Source organism: Anguilla rostrata, chromosome 5 (genome assembly GCF_018555375.3).
Source record: "Anguilla rostrata isolate EN2019 chromosome 5, ASM1855537v3, whole genome shotgun sequence".
NCBI classification, from domain to species: Eukaryota; Metazoa; Chordata; class Actinopteri; order Anguilliformes; family Anguillidae; genus Anguilla; species Anguilla rostrata.
In genome coordinates this window covers 62,498,312-62,522,695 of record NC_057937.1, presented here as the reverse complement: position 1 = coordinate 62,522,695, position 24,384 = coordinate 62,498,312, and the positions used below count along the sequence as shown (strand labels likewise).

At 47.8% G+C, this 24,384-nt stretch overlaps 1 protein-coding gene across 2 annotated transcripts; it reads left to right on the top strand.

The window, feature by feature from the left end:
- Positions 1-1,752: 1,752 nt before the first annotated feature.
- LOC135255879 (cell surface glycoprotein 1-like) lies at positions 1,753-24,371 on the top strand. 2 transcript variants are annotated; one of them, XM_064337644.1, is made up of 13 exons: positions 1,753-1,945; positions 5,334-5,504; positions 6,771-6,809; positions 7,377-7,484; positions 8,087-8,203; positions 8,498-8,670; positions 9,879-9,951; positions 11,632-11,716; positions 12,921-13,068; positions 14,365-14,441; positions 14,703-14,735; positions 17,245-17,346; positions 18,909-24,371. In XM_064337644.1, the coding sequence occupies exons 1-13, from the start codon at positions 1,895-1,897 to the stop codon at positions 20,156-20,158; spliced, it is 2,427 nt and encodes an 808-aa protein (XP_064193714.1). In that variant the 5' UTR covers positions 1,753-1,894; the 3' UTR covers positions 20,159-24,371. The 2 variants fall into 2 exon arrangements, with proteins under 2 accessions (XP_064193714.1, XP_064193713.1); XM_064337643.1 differs by lacking the exons at positions 1,753-1,945; positions 5,334-5,504; positions 14,703-14,735 and having other exon boundaries at positions 6,421-6,809.
- Positions 24,372-24,384: the final 13 nt, after the last annotated feature.

Sequence of the window (24,384 nt, the reverse complement as noted above, 5' to 3'; positions counted from 1 at the left end):
AAACAGTAAACTCACTGAAGGCAGCCAGCGTGACACAAAGCGGTCATTTCAGTGAGGGGGATGAGTCAGCCATCTTAAGGCCGTTTTATTATTAGTGTAAATAAAGTGAGTGTTTAATCTCTTCTTTTACACAGTCAGCCAAAGGAAAAGCACGCAGGAGGATGTCTGAAGGAAAGGAATTCAGCTTTTTACATGGTGACCATGCTGATAAAAATAGTCCAAACACAATGAACACAGCAGAATACAGCAGTCCACTGTACTGCAAGCAAAACTGTGCTTCCCTTTCAAAACGGACAGAATGGTTTTTTTTGTATTATTCTGATCCCCTGGGTGTTATTGAATGCAAATACAATGGGCTTTAAAAAAACCCAAATGACAGAGAGAGAATATTCAACAGTATGAAAGCGGTAAAATTGCGAGTTGAAAGCCAGGATTTTCTCAATGTTCCTGTATAAAGAATACTGATGTGTCCCCGCGCCCCCCTCCTCTCCTCTAACATGCTTTGGGATACGGGATTAGGTTCCTTGGTTGACCATACTGCACTTCTGTCCAGGACAGGTCACCATCAATAATGTAGTGTCAGTCGACATATTGACAGGCTGCTTCACTGCTTCACACACAAGCACCAGTGAAAGGGAACAGCATATTTTCAATGGAGCTCCCTTTAAAAAATAAAAAAATGGAATAAACACATATGTGGGTCCATTTAATGCAAAAAAAAAAAAAAGTTAAATGACAGAACATCTGGATCAGATGTGGTGACCCAACCGTGCTCAGTGATGATGTAATTGATAGATAAATACACAGTAAAATGTACAGTAGTATTTCAACACTGACAGACTACATATACGTCCAATGGGACCAGATGTACTCCGTTTATTGAACACTGAACATTTTACTGTTCAGTGTCAAGTGGTCTTATTATGGTGTTCAAGTGATGTGGCATTAATATACAGGATGTACTTCTTTGTATATTTCACAAAGTGACTATATTAGCCTATAAAGAAGAATGTAAACGTATGAGAGAGAGAGAGAGAGATAGAGAGATTTGAATGAGCAATAGTTTATAACCTTACGTAGTTTCCAGCAGAGCGACTTTGCTCGGTGACGTTCGTAAATATCGCCACCTTGTGGTAAAAACAATTAGAGCAACCATAGATCCGAGCCATGGCACCTGCAGCCCTTGTCAGGTAGAACAACGGCATCCGTACAGCAAACGGAAAGTAGGCTTTACAGTAGGTAAACAGTGCCTTCGCTGCCTTGATGCAACGTCCCTAACGTCCTAACCACTGAGGGAGAGTGACACTTTAATTTGCATTAAATGGCTAGTATGCTAATATGAGCGATGCAGTCGAATGCGATAAATACATTTACTGGCATTCAATTTACTGTCCTGACTGACCACCATCGCCCTGTCTTCAGAACACTGTTTCTATTTGCATAACTGTCAACTCGCAGATTCCCCATCCGTCCTTTGAATAGGCAGGCACCGCCAGCACAATATTTCCAGCAGTTGCGTTTCTAAGTTTCACACAGAAAACCAGGCGACCGGATGGACAGCAGACGTTCTTTATAAATATGCTCAGGTCGACCTCGTTAAAAGCAATCGCCGGTCCGTGTGGAACATACAACCGTGGAGGTCAAAGGATAAGTACGCGACAGACGACTCATTCCCCGTCCCCGCTTGCCACAGGCCGACCCCGTTGTCCCGTTCTAGTCGTAGCCCCGCCCTCCTTGCCAACGTCACGAAAACGTGACGGATGGAAGTGAGGTCTTAACAAGAAGAGGAGGAGGAGGAGATTCCCGAATTACCTGTCTGTAAATACAACCGCTTCCTATTGGGGTTTTATTCTCGCAGACGAAAATATTGGTGGAGTTTTGAAAAGCACGGAAGATGATTTCTTCCAGGAGAAGCGAAAGTGACTGGCAAGGTTTGGTGAGCGAGGTGGGTATGCGAAAAGCCTAGCTAGCATGCTAGCGGCATTGTCAAGTGTCGCAAATGATGCTTGTGATCCCAACTGTGCGTGGGACATGACACGATTGTCTCCTACGACAAAAACATCCACGACAGCAAGGTGGTGTACACTATTTATAAAGAAAACGAGCGGCTGTTTTATTTACCAGACTGTGTAAAAGCAAAATAATCGTGTTTCATTATCATACTGTCTTAGATAAACGCAATCGTGTGGCTATTTTAATAGGAAGGTTAATGTGTGGTTCTAGTTCAAAAATTGAATTTGGAAAACGGTCACATTCGCTGATGTTGCTAGTTACAGCTTTTCATCAATTATCGTTGGTGTTCTTTGAGTCTTGATGTTATGGGCTACATGTCTGATATGAAGTAGAATTGACGAAGACTATCGTAACGTTAATTAGCTAGTTGCGCAACTGTATTTTAATGGACGCACACGGAGCTATAGTTGGTCACCCAAGACGACCACAAGTTTCTGCGGAATTTGTGATAGGAAACAAAAATGCAATACAATCATAAAAACAATCAATGTACGCTGTAGCCAGAGAAAAAAAGGTAGGCTATTTATGTTTCCAGTATTTAAGGCCCACTTATGTTTGTACAATTATAGCGTAATGTAAGCCTATATAATATAGTATTAATTAAGCTACTTGACATTGCCTTTACTTGACAAACAATGTAGGGAAATATTAGTGCATTCACCTTTTGTGCATTAGGGCCAAACTTGGCTAAAAAACATTCCCGGGCCAGCGAGAAAGGAAAACGTAAGTTGTACGGTGCATTGAGACAGTTGTTCGTCGAAGGCGTTCGTAGTTGTAAGCAGCAAAGCAGTCACGCAGACATTTGGAGTTTACTCCAACATTCGGGTCAATCACCCCGTTAAAAAAATTTTTTTTTTTTTGCAGGGTGTTGACAGTATGAGCGTAGTCATAATCATGGAACGCCACGAGAGGAATATCGAAGGCTAGTGAACTCATAGTAAAATGTTCGACGTTAATTCCACTCTTAACATTAAATCAGCTCTAACAGATAACATTTGTTCCCACGCGGAATTAACATTGGACATTTTACTGTGTACGGTGTGGGGGCATCTATACAAAGATAGAGATCTTGAGATTGGGCTAAATCAGGAAGGAAGAGGTTCCTGGTTTCAAATCCCGGCTGGGGCCTTTCTGTGTGGAGATTGCACGTTTTCCCCTTGTCTACGTGAGTTTTCTCCAGACACTCCGGTTTCCTCCCACAGTTCTAAGATGTGCAGATTAGGCTAATTGGAGAGTCTAATTTGGGTTGTAGGTATGAGTGTGTTGAGTGAACGGTGTGTGTGCCCTGTGATGGATTGGCTTGGCTACATGTCCAGGGTATACTGCTTCTCACCCAAAGCATGCTGGGCTAGGTGCCAACCCCCCATGAAACTAACCAGGAGTAAGTGGGTTATATAATGGCTGGATTGTGATCTTCAGTCTTGTTGTGAGTCAGCGGAGCCTTAACCACTAACTACACCATCAACTACACTAGGGGTGATATAGCTCAGGAGGTAAGACCGATTGTCTGGCAGTCGGAGGGTTACCGGTTCAAACCCTGCCCTGGGCATGTCGAAGTGTCCTTGAGCAAGACACCTAACCCCTAACCTCTAACTGCTCTGGCGAATGAGAGGCATCAATTGTAAAGCGCTTTGGATAAAAGCGCTATATAAATGCAGTCCATTTACCATCAAACCCCTGAAATGTTACTCTGGCTGACAAAACATGTTCCCTCAACATCTTAAAACATCCTACTGAAACTATAGGAAGCATGCAAATAACCTGAACTTTAGGGTTCAGCATTTGTGGGGCACGTTGTGTGTTAATGGCTGTCACTGGGGTATTGAACTCATAACTCTTGTTTGTGCACGCCTGTGTTTGTTCAGCTCCCAATTCACTTCTTAATGTGCTGGTGAACCCAACCACCATTATGTTTTAAAAAAGGAACTAGGATACATAAACTTAATACAACGTTTCCTGTCAAGACTTATTTAAAACAATGGATTCCTCTTGGTGCAGAGTGATTTAAGCATATAAACAAAATCAAGACACAACACTGACTTGCCAGTGAGATAAGGAGCCAAACTGTTTCTTGAAAAGTTACAGTGTATTGGAATGTGTATTGTGAAATGCTTTGATTAATAAATAGAATCGTGTTAGCCATTGCACTATTCTGATAAAAGAGGATATGACTGAATATAACCCACAGAATACATTTAAAAAATGATATAAATTTAGGCATTTTAAAAAAATGCATCTGGAGTGCCTCGTTGCATCCAAATGCGCTATTCAACGCGTTACGCATTTATGATTAAAAAACAGCGATATGTTCACATTGCATAAGAGACCTCCCAATGGGAGTGTTCCATTCCAGTGTACCATCCCACTCTGCAAACAGCGAGCCCTGCGGTGTTGACTTTGGCAGAGGAAGACGCAGGCCTGGTGAATGACCTGTAAATCACGACACCAGCACTGGCCGGTTTCGCGGCGGATTAACCGCAACCTGGAGCAAGCATAACGCGCGCGCTGCGCGTCTGCACGCTCCGCCGATGAAGTCTATTTTCAGCGCGAGAGCGGGAAGTTACCGTCGACAGGAGCAAAAATCTCCGTTTGTCAGGCTGCTGTGAAAAATACGTTTGAACTGTCAGGTAACAGATAGCGCTGTCAGTGTTGCCTCTCTTTGAGATCAGTGACTGCGGTCAGCATGAAGCGGAACGGCTTGTCCAAGCCAGCAGAAGTTCTTTCAGTTATTTATAAATTTTTGGTTCTTTTTTTTTTTTTTTCTCTTAATCATGCAGGATGGCAGTTTATGACGTAAATAAGGCTAAATTATGTTGTGGAACACAGCCAGCTACTCAACTGTAGAGGTGATCTTCTCCAAAACTTTATGAGGTTTTGAAAATGTCTCCCTGAGTTTTAGGATGATAAAAAGAAAAAACGGAAGTGCGTATTTTGCGCTTGAGCGCAGCTGGTAACGGCGACTCTGATCTCTACAGTCTGTCAGGCTCTAGCCTGGCTTTGGAGGGATCTGTCGCTCTGTCGATGCGCAGGATGTGCGCATGTGCACATCTGAGACAGGGATCAATCACCGTCGCCTGAGGAGGGGAGAGGGAGGGGAATGGGAGGCTGTGTGTAGTTGTTCCTCTCCTCTGCTTTTTGAATCTCTGTTTTATTGCGATTACTTTATTTTAGTAATTTAAATGCTTCTTATAATGCAATAACATCACCCCTGGCCCCTTCCTCTCTCTCTCTATCTCCCTCCCGCCTCTACCCCCCCGCTTCTCTCTTCTCTCTCCCTCTCTCCCCCTCCCGCCACCTCTCTCTCGCTCTCTCTCTCTCAGTTCCTGGTGGTGAAGCGGAAGCTGGACAGTAAGAAGGAGGCCCTGCTGATCCTGTCCAAGGAGCTGGACAGCTGTCAGCAGGAGAGAGACCAGTACAAGCTGATGGCCAATCAGCTGCGAGAACGCCACCAGAGCCTGAAGAAGAAGTACAGAGAGACCCCGCCCTCTCTCGTTCTCCACCGCCCCCCGCCGCCTCCTCTCTCTCTCTCTCTCTGTCCTTCCCCCGTTCTCCCACTCTGTCTCTCCACCTGCACGCTCTCTCCCCCTCTCTCTCTGTCTCTCCCCTGTCTCCTCTCTCTCTCTGTCTTCTGTCCTCCTTCCTCACCTACGCTCGCTCTCTCTCTCCCTCTCTCTCACTCTCTCCCCCACTCCTTCCCTCCCTGTCTCTCCCCATCTCTCTCGTTCGCTCTCTCTGTCTCATTCACCCCCCTGATCCTCTCATCCATTCTTTTTTTTTTCTTTTAATTAAGTGAGTTGACTGAAATGGAATTGACCCCCTAGCCCTGATTTCTCTTAATTACACACCTTTCCAGTTATGTCCTATAAAATAAGGCTCTCCCCCTCTTTTTTGGAGAAACAAAGTTAATCAGATGCTGCTTTTACGGGCTCTTGCACTGTAAACCCCTCAGCACTGATTCGGTTACTCTCTGATTACTGTACAGTTGTTAAGATTGTATTTGTTTAGGTAATGAAATTATGGCTAATTCAGAATCCAAGCCAGTGGTTTCATTAGAAAACCTTTTACGGCTGCAAAATTCCTTTTTTGTATCTCCCCAAATGGACATTTAATTTGTAATGCAACATATAATTATTTGGATTATTGAATGCAATATAAACTTAATGGAGCCTCGGTTGGTAAATAGGAGAGCTGTAGAAAACCTGAGAGGAATCAGACGGGTGGTAAGGGTGATTTAGAGTGAACTGATGACTCAACGCGTGCTCAAGTGCAGGTGACCCTGTTTTTTTAGAAGTGTAAGGGGCGGGAAGGCTCAATGCCGTGACACACATGGTAGCACAGGTGTAACACGAGCGGGGTCATTAACACAGGGGTAGTACAGGTAAGCACAGGTCACTTAACACAGGTAGCATGGGTAGTACAGTTAACACAGGTAACATGGGTAGTACAGGTAACACAGGTAGCGCGGGTAGTACAGGTAACACTGGTAACACAGGTAGCATGGGTAGTACAGTTAACACAGGTAACATGGGTAGTACAGGTAGCGCAGGTAGTACAGGTAACACCCATAACACAGGTAACACAGGTAGCGCTGGTAGTACAGGTAATATAACCAGAGGTGTTTGTACACTGCAGAGCTCTGTGGTGATGTGTGTGAATTGACTGAGAGGGAAACAGATGCCTGAGACAGTGAGCTCAGTACTGCCCCCTTGTGTGTGTGGGGGGTTATTGCTGAAGAGTTGTGTTTCTCTGTCCTGCAGGATGGAGACCCTTCCCTGCCCCCTGAGAAGAGAAATCAGGTACGCACCTGTCCCCGTTTAACAGGCTTTCTTAATAATCTGTTACTGGGATTCCGGTTCTGTTCCTGTATGTCCCAAAGCAGAGCTGCCAGTGTACCCCTGTCTGGATACGGGACACAACGTAGTGGCGCTGGGTCAGTGTTGGTGAAGGTGGGGGTTGAGGGTGCGTGTGTGTGTGTGTGGGGTGGGGGGGGGGGCAGAGCGTTCTTTCTCCCTCTTACTCTGTGCAGATTCTACAGATTAATGAAGGGAGAGACTTGAGAATGGGTTCTGCTCCACAGGCGAGTGTCCTGAACAGCAAGTGCTGTAAGTCCAGTGAGTTCTGCCTGGGGTACTGTGATCTCACTCTCTCTCACTCTCTCTCTCTCTCTCTCTCTCTCTCTCTCTCTACCTGTTTCTTTCTCCACCCCCTTCCCGCTCTCCTTTTCTGTCTTTCTGATTTCTTTTTTTTCTGGCTTCCTCCCTCTTTCTCTTCTTCCCCCTCCTTCCCTCTCTCCTGCACACTCTTTCTCCCCAATCCCCTCTTTCCCCCCGTCCCCTTCCCCCTCACTCCCCCCCCACCCACAGGTGAACCTGGCTCAGTTGCTCAGGGACTCCAGGGATAGGAATAAGCTGGTGTCTGAGGAGCTGAAGGAACTCAGTCAGAGATTGGCCGAGGCCCAGGGGGACAACAAGGTAACCACGGCGACTGCCTGTCTGGGGGCTCAGGGCATGGCCTGCTCCTGTGTCCCTCTCTCTGACTCACCCACCCCCCCCCCCCCTGCCACCACCCCCCCAGTCCTGAAGGCTAAACCGGGCGTCTCTCCAGTCCAGCAGGCCCGCAGTGTCTTAAGTGCTTAAGTTAAGTCGCTGATTGGCCGGACAGCCACGCTCTTCGTTTCCTAAACAGGCCTAAATGGACTGCTGATTGACAGGGGGGGAAACAGGGAGCGGCAGACAGTGTGGCTGTCCAGGACAGCCCTCCACTGTCCGTCTCCCGTCAGTAAAACACACGCCTGGCTCGCTTCCTGTCTGCAGTGTAGTCTCTAAAACAGCTGGGCTCGCGCAGGAGCTTGTTATCATCGATCCGGACCTCGGCCTTAACACTGCTTTCTTTAAGAGCCCTTATTCACTCCTGCATTACTTTAGGTGCTTTCAGATTTTAACAGTTTGGGCATTCCCTGTCAGGGTAGCCAGTTAGCCCCTAATGAGTAACACAAGGACAGTTAGCCTGGGAGCCTCCGGCTTGTGTGTTTGATTGACCCCCCCCCCCCCCCCACACCCCCACATACCCACAGCTCCTGAGGATGACCATCGCCAAGCAGAGGTTGGGGGACGAGGAGGTGGGGGCGCGACACTTCCCCGCCCACGAGCGGGAGGACCTGGTGCAGCAGCTGGAGAAGGCCCGCGAGCAGGTGAGTGGGCGTGGCCAGGTAAAATACGCTAAGCTAGGCTAGGCTAAGATAACCTAAACTAAGCTAGGCTAGGCTAAAATAATCTAAAGTGAGTGCTGCTATGCTAGGCTAGCTAGGCTAGGCTAAAAAAGATCTAAACTAAACTAGCCTAGGCTAAAATAATCTAAGATAGGCTAGGCTAAGATAGGCTAGGCTAAGATAATCCAAACTAAGCGAGGCTAGGCTAGGCTAAGCTAAATGAAGTGAAGCGAACGCACGCTCAGCTCAGCCCGTGTTCGCCGGTCCCCGGGGCAGAACGAGGAGCTGGAGCACAGCCTGAAGGGGGCGACGGACGAGCTGCAGGACGTGCGGGCGGAGCGCGGCGTGTTCCAGGAGAAGGCCGCGCGGCTGAACCGCGAGCTCAACCACATCCTGGGCAGCCCCGAGGGCCGCATCGTGGACGTGGACGCGCTGTGCATGGAGAACAGGTGGGGGACCAGTCCTCTCTCTCACTGTGCATGGAGAACAGGTGGGGGGACAGTCCTCTCTACACTGTGCATGGAGAACAGGTGGGGGGGGCTGTCTCTCACTGCATGGAGACAGGTGGGAGTCCTCTCTCACTGTGCATGGAGAACAGGTGGGGGGGGGGGAGTCCTCTCTCTCACTGTGCATGGAGAACAGGTGGGGGAGTCCTCTCTACTGTGCATGGAGAACAGGTGGGGGGGTCCTCTCACTGGCATGGAGAACAGGTGGGGGCTCTCTCTCACTGTGCATGGAGAACAGGTGGGGGGACCAGTCCTCTCTCTCACTGTGCATGGAGAACAGGGTGGGGGGGGCTGTCTCTCTCACTGTGCATGGAACAGGTGGGGGCTTCTCTCTCTCACTGTGCATGGGAGAAGGTATTCACCACTCAATGTGGTGTCTCACAGACTGTTTTTACTTTGAAAAGAGGAAAATACCAAATATGTCAACGTGTGCCTGCTTTTTAAAATCACTCAGTTTAATTCTAAATCTAAATGCAGCCACTTCACTGACACACAGGATTCTGTGGCTGTGTACAGAGGGGACCCTCCTATGCAAACCCGGATTAAAAGTGTGAATAATACGGTGATGAGACCGTTTCCCTGAGAACAGCTTTCGCAGTGATGGGAGCACATCCAATATTCTTCCTTTTTTAAAGCATGTCCGAGCGTCCCGTCCGTGCACGTCAGATCGATATTTTAATTAAATTAGATTTTAATGGCGCACGATGTGATGCGACATGATGTGACGTGACACGTATAATTTCATTCCGGTCCGATTTGATCTTTTTTCCAGTGTGACGCTTGTTAATGGCGCACCTGGGTTTCAATCTCCACGTCCGTTTCATTTCCAACGTCAAAATCTGTTATCCTCATGATTCGTTTCAGACTTGAAATGTTCACAAAATTCGGGGGGGGGGGGGGCGGTTGGGGTTTGGGGTCTGGTTTCGATCATGGAGTAACTCTAAGGTTGCAGTGGCGTAGTTACTCATGACTGGCAGCTGTCCATCACTGAATTAAATCTACCCCATGTTGTGTGCTTGCTGGACTAAATCTGTTTATTCTAAAACTCAATAATAATATCTGAGCCTGATCAACTGGAGGTGTGTGTTTCTCTGTCTTTATTTCTCACAACATATACTTTATTAATTAATGAACATATACTTCTCTTTCAGATATTTACATGAAAGATTTAAGCAGCTCCAGGAGGAGGTGAACCTGCTCAAAGGAAACGTTATGAAGTACAAGGTACTGGCTGTGTGATGTCACCAGGGTGAGGTGATGTGTGATGTCACCAGTGTGAGATGACGTGCGATGTCAGTGGTGTGTGTCAGAGTATGAGTTAGAGTGTGTGTGTGTGAATGTGAGTGTGTGTGTGTGTGAGTATGTGTGAATGTGAGTGTGTGTGTATGTGAGTGTGTGTGAGCGTGTGTGTGATTGTGTTTCTTCTCAGATCCCTGATTAGAGCTCAGTTTAAAGTCATATCAGCCTGGTGTGATGTGGGGTGGTATCTGAGCATGCTCAGTAGGGTGGTATATGAGCATGCTCAGTAGGGTGGTATATGAGCATGCTCAGTAGGGTGGTATATGAGCATGCTCAGTAGGGTGGTATATGAGCATGCTCAGTAGGGTGGTATATGAGCATGCTCAGTAGGGTGGTATATGAGCATGCTCAGTAGGGTGGTATCTGAGCATGCTCAGTAGGGTGGTATCTGAGCATGCTCAGTAGGGTGGTAGCTGAGCATGCTCAGTAGGGCGGTATATGAGCATGCTCAGTAGGGCGGTATATGAGCATGCTCAGTAGGGTGGTATATGAGGGTGCTCAGTAGGGCGGTATATGAGCGTGCTCAGTAGGGTGGTATATGAGCATGCTCAGTAGGGTGGTGTATGAGCATGCTCAGTAGGGTGGTGTATGAGCATGCTCAGTAGGGTGGTATATGAGCATGCTCAGTAGGGTGGTATCTGAGCATGCTCAGTAGGGTGGTATATGAGCATGCTCAGTAGGGTGGTATATGAGCATGCTCAGTAGGGTGGTATATGAGCATGCTCAGTAGGGTGGTATCTGAGCATGCTCAGTAGGGTGGTATATGAGCATGCTCAGTAGGGTGGTATATGAGCATGCTCAGTAGGGTGGTATCTGAGCATGCTCAGTAGGGCGGTATATGAGCATGCTCAGTAGGGCGGTATATGAGCATGCTCAGTAGGGTGGTATATGAGCATGCTCAGTAGGGTGGTATATGAGCATGCTCAGTAGGGTGGTATCTGAGCATGCTCAGTAGGGTGGTATATGAGCATGCTCAGTAGGGTGGTATATGAGCATGCTCAGTAGGGTGGTATATGAGCATGCTCAGTAGGGTGGTATATGAGCATGCTCAGTAGGGCGGTATATGAGCATGCTCAGTAGGGTGGTATATGAGCATGCTCAGTAGGGTGGTATCTGAGCATGCTCAGTAGGGTGGTATATGAGAATGCTCAGTAGGGCGGTATATGAGCATGCTCAGTAGGGTGGTATATGAGCATTCTCAGTAGGGCGGTATATGAGCATGCTCAGTAGGGTGGTATATGAGCATGCTCAGTAGGGGGTATATGAGCATGCTCAGTACATTACATTACATTACATTATAGGCATTTAGCAGACGCTCTTATCCAGAGCGACTTACACAACTTTTAGTTAGCACTTTACATTGTATCCATTTATACAGCTGGATATATACTGAAGCAATGCAGGTTAAGTACCTTGCTCAAGGGTACAACGGCAGTGTCCTTACCCGGGATTCGAACCTGCGACCTTTCGGTTACAAGCGCAGTTCCTTACCCACTGCGCCACACTCCGTCCTAGGGCGGTATATGAGCATGCTCAGTAGGGTGGTATATGAGCATGCTCAGTAGGGGGTATATGAGCATGTCTTGCTCTGTGCTGATTCTGCAGACCGCTCTGGAGAGGAGGAAGAATTCCAAGATCTACGGCAGGTCCAACAGCAGCGCCCTCACAGGGGTGCTCTCTGCTAAACAAGGTACCCCCCCCCCCCACTGCAAACACCCCTAACCCTAACCCTCACAGGGGTGTTCTCTGCGAAACAAGGTACCCCCCCCCCCACTGCAAACACCCCTAACCTTCTACCCTAAACATCCCCCCCCCACTGCAAACACCCCTAACCTTCTACCCTAACCCTAACCCTAACCCTCACAGGGGTGCTCTCTGCGAAACAAGGTACCCCCCCCCCCCACTGCAAACACCCCTAACCTTCTACCCTAAACATCCCCCCACCTTTCACCCCATCTTCTAACCAAAACCCCCTGCATCTTTTGCCCTGTCTTCTTTTTTGTATGTTTGAAATGAATGTAAAGGTCAGGATGATGTATAAGATCTGGTTTGGCGCTCAGCTTGTAGGAGCCGATCTGCGGGATGCAGCACTGTTTTTACTGCAGCCTTTGTGTGTCTGATTCAGGTGCGTCTCAGTACAAACCCCTGTGTTTGTTTAGCTGGCGGTCATACCCAGAACGACTGGGGGGGGCAGCCTCCCGATTAGCGTGGTTGATAGCCCCCGGCCTGGCTAGCCCCCGTCCCACAGCAGCTGGGGCATGGTGTAGGTGTAGTGACTGGGATGGGGGGGTGGGGGGTCCTGTGCTGTGAGGAGCTGTCCGTTCAGGACCCTCCTGGAAGAGCTACAGGACCACGGACAGCACCCACGGCCAATCAGCAGAGCCGCTGCCCCTTGCTCACCTCTGCCCCCCAGTGTGTGTTATTGTAACTGCTCCTTATTGCCTGCGTAAAGGAGAACTGCAGCTCGTGTCTGTGGAAAGCACGTGCTTGTATTCCTACGGCTGGCTGTGTGATTTGACTTTACTGCTTTCCTGACAATCGTCAGGTCAGGTCTGTCTCTTCATCCACATGGAGATTGTTTGATGATTTTACTGTATGTGGCATTCTGGGTAGTCCAACAGCACAGAACGGTCTATTAATGTGCGTAAGATAAGAGGAAAAGTATGATTATATGAAAGTACCAATCTCTTTTTATCTCTCTCAGTCTCACTCACACTCTCTCTTTCTCTCTTGCTCTCATCTGTCTCTTTCTCTCCCTCTCCCTCTCTTTCATCTCTCTCTCCCTCTCTTTCTCCCTCCCTCTCTCTCCCTCTCCCTCCTTTTCTCTCTCTCTCTACCCCCTCTCTCCCCCCCTCTCCCTCCCTCTCTCTCTCTCTCTGTCTCTCTCTCTGTAGTCCAGGAGCTCTTGCTGTCAGAGGAGAGTGGTTGTAGTCTCCCTGCCACGCCCCAGTCCATCTCTGACCTGAAGTCCTTAGCTACGGCGCTCCTGGAGACCATACACGAGAAGAACATGGTCATCCAGCACCAGCGGCACACCAACAAGTACAGCCCTAACCTCGCTGAAGCTGACTGACTCACTGACTCACTGACTCACTGACTCACTGACTCACACTGACCTCACTGAAGCTCACTGACTCTCACTGACTCACTGACTCACACTGACTCTCACTGACTCTCACTGACTCACACTAACTCTTACTGACTCTCACTAGCTCTTACTGACTCTCACTGACTCTCACTGACTCACTGACTCACACTGACTCACACTGACTCACTGACTCACACTGACTCTCACTGACTCACTGACTCACTCTGACTCACACTGACTCTCACTGACTCTCACTGACTCTCACTGACTCTCACTGACTCACACTGACCTCACTGAAGCTCACTGACTCACACTGACTTTCACTGACTCACACGGACTCTCACTGACTCACCAATGCTCACTGACTCTCGCTGACTCACACTGACTCACTGACTCTCACTGACTCACACTAACTCTTACTGACTCTCACTGAATCTCACTGACTCTCACTGACTCTCACTGACTCACACTGACTCACTGACTCACACTAACTCTTACTGACTCTACTCTCTCCATCTCTGTCTCTCTCCCTCCTCTCTCCATCTCTTCTCTCTCCTTGTCTTCTCTCAATCTCTCTGCTTCTCCGTCAATCCTCTCTCTTGGTCTGTTTCTCTCTCTCCACCTCTGTCTCCATCAGTGTGCGTATATAAATAAATAAAATGGGAGTAAACTGGAAATCAAATGGAAGTTTTTCAGGACAGATTCAGTCAGCATTTAAAATGGACCCCAGGGAAAATGTGCCAGTGCCATTACAGACCTAATTTCTGAATGCTCCCTGCAGCTCCGCAGGGCTCCCCCCCCCCCTCCAGAACAATCCCAGCTCCCCCCAACAACAATCCCAGCTCCCCCCCAACAACAATCCCAGCTCCCCCCGCAACAACAATCCCAGCTCCCCCCCCCAACAATCCCAGCTCCCCCCCAACAACAATCCCAGCTCCCCCCAACAACAATCCCAGCTCCCCCAGAACAATCCCAGCTCCCCCCCCCCGAACTATCCCCAGCTGCCAGCTCTCTCCCAGCTCTATTGATTCTGTCTAGCTTGTCCTCTTTTTTCTGTGTTCTATTTCAGTCCTTTTCCTTTTCTCCTCTCTGTCATGTATTTTCTTCTCTCGGCTCCTGCCTTTGTTCCCGCTCGTTTGTCTGGGACAGGGCACGCTCCCTCTCCGGTTCTAAATGCGGTGGGGGTGGGGGGTCTGAGTTTAAAATGTGATGTGGACGTGACCAGAACCATGAGGTCATTGTTCCTGCAGGATTCTGGGAAATCGAGTCGCAGAGCTGGAGAAGAAGCTGAAGACCTTGGAAGTGGCAGGATTATGGAGTCTGCCAGGTTAGTGCCGCCCCCCCCCCACACACACACACGCAGACACACACACACACACACACACACACACCTACACACACACTTAATTGAGTGCTTTTAAGGTGAAAGCCAGTAGATCCCTGACACAAATACGAATGACCACTGATGCTGCTGTTTGTACAAAACTGGTTTATTCCTTTTAACTAAAGCTAGTTTTTTCCTTTCTCTCTCTCCCTCTCTTTCCCTCTCTCTCTCTCTCTCTCTCTCTCTCTCCTCTGCTTCCTGAAGGGCTCACCTACAATGTGTCCGTGGGATTTGGCAGTAGGTTTCTGCTGCGCTCATATTTTTTCCCTCTCTTACCCCAGCAAGCGACAGCTATGCCTCTGTCACCTATGCCTGCCTTGCTCCCAGCACCATACGCTACACCTTCAGCCGCTAGCACCATACGTACCGCTAGATTCGTACCCTCACCTTACAGCACCCTAGCACCATTACAGCACCCTACACCGCTAGCACCATTACAGCTACACCAGCTACACCATTACAGCCACCCGCTAGCACATTCAGTCCCTAGCACCATTACAGCTACCCGCTAGCACCATTCATCCCTAGCACCATTACGCTAGCTACACCATTCAGCACCTAGCACATTACAGCTACCGCTAGCACCATTACAGCACCGCTAGCACCATCAGCTAGCACCATTACAGCTGCCCGCTAGCACCATTACAGCTACCGCTAGCACCATTACACTACCGCTAGCACCATTACAGCTGACTCGCTAGCAGCCATTACAGCTACCCGCTAGCACCATTACAGCTGCCCCAAACGCTACGCTAGACCATTACAGTGCCGCTAGCCATTACAGCTACCGCTAGCACCATTACAGCTACCGCTAGCACCATTACAGCTACCGCTAGCACCATTACAGCTACCCGCTAGCACCATTACAGCTACCGCTAGCACCATTACAGCTAGCACCATTACAGCTGCCCGCTAGCACCATTACAGCTATCCGCTAGCACCATTACAGTGACTCGCTAGGGCCATTACAGCTACCCGCTAGCACCCTTACAGCTGCCCGCTAACACCATTACAGCTACCCGCTAACACCATTACAGCTGCCCGCTAGTGCCATTACAGCTACTCGCTAACACCATTACAGCTATCCGCTAGCACCATTACAGCTACCAGCTAGCACCATTACAGCTATCCGCTAGCACCATTACAGCTACCCGCTAGCACCATTACAGCTGCCTGCTAGCACCATTACAGCTATCCGCTAGCACCATTACAGCTATCCGCTAGCACCATTACACGCTAGCCATACGCCGCTAGCACCCTTACAGCTGCCCGCTAACACCATTACAGCACCCGCTAGCACCATTACAGCTACCCGCTAGCACCATTACAGCTACCCGCTAGCACCATTACAGCTACCCGCTAGCACCATTACAGCTACCCTAGCACCATTACAGCTACCCGCTAGCACCATTACAGCTACCCGCTACGTCCCACCATTACAGCCCCGCTAGCACCATTACAGCTGCCCCTACACCATTACAGCTACCGCTAGCACCATTACAGCTACTCGCTAGCACCATTACAGCACCCTAACACATTACAGCCACTGCTAGCGCCATTACAGCTACCCGCTAGCACCCATTACGCTGCTCGCTAGCACATTACACCCCCAGCACCATCACACCCACTAACACCATTACAGCCACCCGCTAGCACCATTACAGCTACCCGCTAGCACCATTACAGCTACCCGCTAGCACCATTACAGCTACCCGCTAGCACCATTACAGCTACCCGCTAGCACCATTACAGCTACCCGCTAGCACCATTACAGCTACCCGCTAGCACCATTACAGCTACCCGCTAGCACCATTACAGCTACCCGCTAGCACCATTACAGCTACCCGCTAGCACCATTACAGTGACTCGCTAGCACCATTACAGCCACCTGCTAATGGAATTGCAGCAGTTTGCTAGCGGCCTTACAGCGGCCAGCTAGCGACTCTCAGCGACCCCTCTGCATCGTCTTACCGGCTGATCATCACCCCGAAACCCCCCCCCCCCCCGCAACCCCCCCATCCTCCTGCAGAAATCTCTGCTTCCACACCTGCTTCCTCCCTCCTGTGTGTGCAGTTTTCTTGTTTTTCACAATTCCCAATCCATGGGATTCTTTGGGAATCTTCATGTGCTGTTTAGACTAGTCTGTGGACTTGCTTGAGGGAAGCAATTGTAGTGTTGGATTTTAAATGTGAGAGGAACATGAATTGTTTCTTGATTGTTTTTTGTGAACATTTTTTAATGAAGTTTTGAACAAAGTGAACACACAAACAAGGTTGTCTGTGTTATTAGAGCTGGGATAAATGTCCCCAGTAGCAGAGAAACCATCCTGCTTTCAGTGAGCACCAGTGGTTACCACACAGGGGTTACCTGTGAGAAGCACCTGTCTGCAGGGTAACCTGCTAATTTGGGTGACTTGGATTAAATGTTAAAGTCGGTTTGATGCCATGACAAACTGAAATCCAGCAGTTCATTGCCACAAAAAAACAAAGCAAGTCAGGTAAAATGTGTGTCTTGTCCATCAGAGGGCACTGTTGCACTGAATTCCGGTGCATAACTCCCATAATGCTTCGGAACTCCTGCTTGCCTCCTATGAACATGGAGAGACCAGACAGTTAGGGGGTTGTGCTGTTATTCAGACACATGCATACAGGGAGAGAGAGGGCTTTCTGGTGCTCTTTCCTGTTCAGAAAACTGACGTGTGTGTTTCTCTGGGGTGGTTGAGTGACCTTTGACCTTTGGCTCACAGGGGGGAGAGATGCCATTAGCCTCGGCGAGGGACAGCCTTCTGGGTCTCCCTTATTGGGCCTGGGCCAGGAGCCAGAGCCAATGAGACTGCAGCAGCTCAAAGGTGAGTTACCTGCGTGTACCTGCACAGGTGTGTCTCTGAACGCAGCTGGGCCATGTGATGCGCAGACAGACTGAACGCAGCTGGACAACGTGAAGCGCAGACAGACTGAACGCAGCTGGACAATGTGAAGCGCAGACAGACTGAACGCAGCTGGACATTGTGATGCGCAGACAGACTGAACGCAGCTGACAGTGAAGCGCAACAGACTACGCTATGCGCAGCAGACAGAGTCTATCAGCTCCTGAGTTTCCTCTGTCCTCTCTGCTTCTGTACTACAGGAGGCTCTGGTGCTGAGTTACAGTGCACAGCGCCCAGTGTCACATGATTATACTTGGTCATGTGACCCATGAACATTCAGAGGAAACGTCTAATTGGGGCGTTTCAGTTTAACAGAAACTGAGCTTGAGTTCCATAACTTGAATTTGCATTTTACGATTTAAAATAAAACATAATGCTTTTAAATTGAATTCAGCCACTTTTAAATTCAAGATATAAATCCATTGTTCGGTATGCTTTTTATTTTTAAAAAATTCTGTTCTTAGAATTCAGGTTTGGCTTTCTGTAACGCACATCTGGATATTTTGAAAAAGCGAAAAAGCAAAGTCAAACTGCAGAATGTGGTCAGTACCGTAAGTGGTGCCAGTATTTTTTCCCGTCCTCTTCTGGTATTGTGGTTGCTCCTGGAATACCACAGACCAAACTCACAGGCTATATAAAGCTCCCAGAAGCTGGGCAGACTAAGCCACAGTAAGACTTCCGATTTTAGGCTTCCTGTTTGTACTGTATTTGTAAACTTCCGTCAGAATAAAAGCTCTTGTTGTCCTCTTTAAGAGATGAGAGTTCTGACCACTGCTAATGTCTCATGTTCCATTTATGGAATTTGGAACTCTGAGAGTGTCATAGAGACAGAACTTGCGAAGATGAGACTGCGGAGCAGGATATCTGTTGTTTCCGTTACGTCTATGGTGCCGCCAGCGAGCTCTCTTCAGGTTTGCTCCTCACAGTTGTCGGGGGGGCCTGTTCCGTTTCAATGCAGTCAATTAAGGAAGTGAATTGAAATTCGGTTCCCAAACCTGAAAATAGCCCGCTTAATGTTCTAATGGGGATTTTTCGATTAATTAACTGAATTTCTGTTCATTTCCCTGAATCGACTGAATAGAAATGGAATTGACCTCCACTGCTGAGGGGCACAAACAGCAATTTCTCTCAACTTCCTCTCTTTCTAAAATTCTGATTGTATTTTGTTTGTTGTTGTTCCCTTTGGGTAAGGTTTCCACACTGAGCAAATGTAGTGTTCTGTGCAAACAGATTGGTTTGTTTTCTGAATTCAGGTACTGAATTGTATCGTTTGACATGTTCGCTGCAGTTGAAGGAAATAAGTATTTATTTAGTTGTGTAAAAACAAAAGCTAAAGGGTTAGGGAGATTGCACTGTGCTGTGTGATTTCTGTTAATGTGTTTTTATTTTTCAGAAATGCACATAGTCTGAAAAAATTACTTTTTTTTGTTATCAAGAATTTAAACACTTGTGAATAATCACCGACTCTGTCCCCAATCTGATAGGCTGCGGGACAGGAAGTGACATCGTGGCTCCGCCCATCTCTCGCACTGGGCCTGATGGGAGGGGTGAGGAGGTCATCCCCGTTTGTCTGGATGCTTCCGAGCGTCACGTGGAACGCCGGGGGGTGGAGCCTGTGTGGCGGACGGGACCACACCAGGAGGAAGTCGAGGAGGCGGAGCTTCCTCTGTGGGAGCAGCCTGCGTCGCCATTGGACAGTCCATCAGAGCTCTTCCTGTCACAGGACTCTCCTATTTCAACTGAACCAGCAATACCATTGGACAAGCCCTCAGAACTCTTCCTGTCAGAGGACTCTCCTACTTCAACTGAACCGGCGATACCATTGGACAAGCCCTCAGAACTCTTCCTGTCAGAGGCTCCTCCTACTTCAACTGTACCGGCGATACCATTGGACAGTCCCTCGAAACTGTCCCTGTCACAGGCCCCTCCCACTATAACTGAGCCAGCTTCACCATTGGACAGGCCCTCAGAGCTGTCCCTCCGACAAGCCCCTCCCACTATAACTGAGCCAGGTTCACCATTGGACAGGCCCTCAGAACTGCCCCTCTCACAGGCCCCTCCCCCTGTAACTGATCCAGCTTCACCATTGGACAGGCCCTCAGAGCTGTCCCTCTCACAGGCCCCTCCCACTGTAACTGATCCAGCTTCACCATTGGACAGTCCCTCAGAGCTGTCCCTCTCACAGGCCCCTCCCACTGTAACTGATCCAGCTTCACCATTGGACAGTCCCTCAGAGCTGTCCCTCTCACCGGCTCCTCCCCCTGTAACTGATCCAGCTTCATCATTGGACAGTCCCTCAGAGCTGTCCCTCTCACCGGCTCCTCCCCCTGTAACTGATCCAGCTTCATCATTGGACAGTCCCTCAGAGCTGTCGCTCCCACCGGCTCCTCCCCTTGTAACTGATCCAGCTTCATCATTGGACAGTCCCTCAGAGCTGTCTCTCTCACCGGCTCCTCCCCCTGTAACTGATCCAGCTTCACCATTGGACAGTCCCTCGGTACTGTCCCTCCCACAGGCCCCTCCCACCCCAGGGGAAGATCCTTGCTCAGGCTCTGACCTGGAGGAGGAGCATCATTCACACCCTGCCCTAGGGGAGGGGTTTAATGCAGACCCAGCATGCACCAGTGCAGAAGTCTCCGCCTCTGAAGAAGCCACGCCCAGTCCCACTGAAACCCACCAACCCCTGAGCGCCAGCCACTCCCCCGGAGAGGAGGAGCCCAGCCAATCACGGTGACCGACATGGACGACAGTCGTGTCGCAGAGCGACGCCCCCTCCCTGCTCAGCCCATCCAATAGGGAAGCACCCTGCTTGCAGTGAAAAGTGGGTCCCGTCTCTCTGGCCAGCTGAACCTCTCCTTCCCTGTAGCACTTAAGATCCCAACTTTTCCATTTTTTCGAACCACATTTTGGAAATTTGTGTGGGCGAGCCAGCAGTGCGATCAGCAGGGAGAGAGAGCCCCGCCCCCCTTACTCACTGATAGGACTAAATGTGCATAGAGCAATACCATAGATATTCATGCATGTGCACAGAAGAATACCATAGTTATTCATAGTGTGCACTGAGGAATACCATAGATCAGGGGTGCTCAACTCGGTTCCTGAAGATCCAGACTACGTGCTGGTTTATGTTCTAGCCAATTACCTTGGTTTTAGTTTTCTGACAGCTCTCTAAACTACACTGGTTAAATCCTGCACTTGAGCACATGAAAATCTTTAGGATACAATTGGAGTCTGCGGCTGCTGCTAGTGCTTATACAAATGTCAGATCAAGATGATATTGAGCTGATTAAGTAATTAAGAGTAGAAGTTGCCACAAAATCCTGAAATCCTTGTTGTGCACCCCTCCCATAGATATTCAAAGCGTGCACAGAGAAATACCATAGATATTCACACTGCACTGAGGAATACCATAGATATTCACACTGCACTGAGGAATACCATAGATATTCATACCATGTACATATCTAATACCATAGATATTTGTAAATGCTACATTAACATGTGATTGTATTTCCTATGCTAGGCTTCCATAACCTTTTCTAAAAAGGCATTTTAATGGATGTACACAGATCTCAGAGAGACCTCGATAACATTTTTTTAAAGGATGAAAAACCCACCAGGCTCTTGGGAAGGACTGTAAGTGAAACTCATGCGTGGGCGAGGATATTTTCTGTCCCACCGAACTCTAACTCAGCAAATAAGCAGCAATATAAAACGGGTGGCCAAACACTCAGAAACCAAATGACTGAACAAACAGTGACTCGGGACAGGAAGGGGGGTGGGCGGGGGTGGAGGGGGCGGGGGTGGGGGTGGTTTCTCTGGCAAAAACAAGGATATTTCTAGCGGCCCTGTTTTATCCCCCCCCCCCCGGGCGTCTCCTCAGACCAGCTCTGCTGTGGTGATTCGCGCCCGACAGGCTCCGGAGATAAGAACAGCGAAGCTGCGGGTTTCGTCAGGTGGACATCTGGTCACGACCCGCATCTGTGCACTTGTGTCTCCCACAACGCAGCTGCCACTTTCATGATGTCATTTCCTCTCAAATTCTTGCCAGTGCCATCCTCCCCCCGCCCCCACCTTCCCCCACTGCTCATGGGCCAATCAGGGAGCTATAAATATCTGTGCCCTGCTCTGATTGGCCAGCCAGCTATAATACATTTTAAAGTTTTCAACTGAACATTAGTAAGTGAGATTGATCTCTAGCGGTATATTAACAGTGATTTATGGATGGGCCAATAGACTCAGTCAGAATTTGTTCAGTAACTGACACACTGCAGTATGTAATGGAGGCCAGTGTTCTTAAACATTAATGCAGTTCTGTTGGCTGAGTGGTATTTCTTCCTACATATATGCTACAGAACATTGAAAATGTTCCATTTGCAAGTTCAGTAATTCCGGACTGTAGTATCATTTTGGGTTCAGGTCCCGGCCAGTGATGCGTATCCTTCCTCTGGATCCAGTGAAAGCCTGTGTCGTGTGTGTTTTTATCGTTGCGTCCACGTTCTGCAGAGCTCGAGCGGCTTCTGTTTTCTCTACGGCAGTATTCTGTCTTTCACGGCTTCTCAGTATTTACACGCACGTGTACTGTGGGGTCTAACTGGCCCACCGGTGGAGTGGATCAGGTCTGCCTGCATGAGTGTTCATCCTGTTACACGTTTGCACCACGCGAGTACTTCACTCTTCTGCTTTTTCTGGGTCACTCAAGGTTCGCATTCTCATGTAAATTAAACGTGATCCGCTTTCCTTACAGAAATGTATTATACTGCAATATATTGAAATGAATGATAAATTGAAGCTCTTGAAATATACATATTGAGTGTGTGTGTGTATATATATATATATATATATATATATATATATATATATGTATGTATACACACAGTATGTATGTGTGAGTATGGTGCTATGAGATATGTTACGTTTTTCAAAAGGTCCGCAAATTCACAAATATATTGCTGTATATTCCATTTCCAAGAGGTAATGGCCAATCAGATTGCAGTTCCTCGCACTTTGTCTCAAAGGGTCAAGGGACCTCTGCTGGTGTAATGTTGTTACTGCACTCTTCTGATGTGTGGAAACAGACTGACCTGCTAGCTTTGTGTAATTGTCCTATTGGGGCAATGGTAGAAGTGTTTTCACCACACAGGAAACATTCAGACAAAAGGGTCTTTGTCCTTGGTGAACGTGTTGTAGGTGAGATTAGCTTCTTTTCAGTACAAGTTGTGTCGACACACGTGTCATGAAATACATGGTGCATTAACTCACATTCATCGACACTTTGCTTGTTACACAACTGTGGTGTCTGGTCATATGCAAATGAACTGGCTTACCCAGAATGCTCTGAGATGATGGAGAACCATAGACGTTACGAGTAAAATGATCCTCCGGTTGTCGCCAAAACAAAGTGGACGTGCATGTGATAATCTTTATACATTTTTTTTATTTCATAATCAGTGGTCTCATACTCTTAAAATTCAAAAGTAAAAAACGTGTTTCTACCAAAGGTGTATTTTTTTAGAAAGATATATTTATATTGCTGGAGGTCACTGAAATTGGCAGTGGTATTCGGTTAATAATTTTGATTAATGACTGGCATAGGATTAGAGATGAAGCCCATCTGCTCACTGTGCTGGTGCTCCATCATTCAGACATGTTTGATTTTTCTGTGGTAGGTTCATGTTACCAACTTGTATTTGACAAAACTCTAAAAGAAAAGAAACTGCACAAAGTCAGTCTCAAACATAGAGGTTTCCCCAAAATGAAAGCATTGGTATATAAAAAAAGAAATCATGATTGAAACATTTACTTATGGCGCTCTGGAAATCATGCTTCTGACCACATCCTGAATTTTAAAATCAGTTTTAATATTTCCCCCCCACCTCAGGAATATTTATTTTTGTACACAATCAGAGTTTTAGTGAACTGTAGAACAGAATTAATTGTGAAAATACATTGTCTGTTACATGAATGTTATACAAAGGTTTGAAGCAAATATATTTTAAATGGTTGGCATGCCGATGTGCATCTGCATTTGTAAATGTTTAGCTGTTCTTTCGTTGTGTATCTAAAAAATAACAGTTCTTTGAATAAATTGTAGTATTTCTGATACTTTCTGGTGCATTTCTTTTTTGGTTAAAATATTTGGTGAGGCCTATATGGGGGTTCTTGCCCCATACAGAAATAAAATGACCATTAGTGGATGTGATTGACAGCTGGAATAGAGATCGACTCAGTCAATAAGTAAATTTTTCTTTTAAGATGAGAAACGTTCCTGTTGACATTTACTTTACTGCCTTGACTGACCTTAGCGACAATAACTAAGGGTAGGAATTCGCATTTAAAAAAAATCATTCACAAAACTTAATATGCCTAAATATAAATAATAGTGACATGGTTTTAAATGTTTTTTTTTTACTCTATCTGCAATTTATAGCTCAGACATTTCACCACCACAGATTAAATTGGTAATAGGCCAGAGACCCCATGACAAGGACCAGCTCTATGGTGTTGCATTGGGATGGCTTAAGTGCAGGGGCTTGTGGGATGGCTGGAGGCCTGGTGCGCATGCTTATTTTTGTTTGAGTCCAGTCGGCCCGGCTTAATTGGTCTGAAGTTAATTAGCTGTGTTCGTTTGCGTTGGCACGTTTCCCCCGGTGCTCCGCGGCGACATTTTTGGCCGGAAAAACGCGCGCAATCCTCTGCAGTAACGAAGCGATTTATGCACAGACACTAAAACCCTGTAAACATCGGGACTAATTCAGCTACAAAGGGCTGGCAGCTTTCGCAGGAGCCTCCTTGGCACGGCCTGGCGGAGCGTGCATCTGACACACTGCAACGGCTTCTGTGCCGTCAAAACTCGCCTGAAAAAACGCATGTGGATCTCTGCACAGTTCAGCTGAACACGTCCTCAACCAAAATGCTCAACTGCATGCACAACTGTTTACTGTGAATATCGGTAAAAAA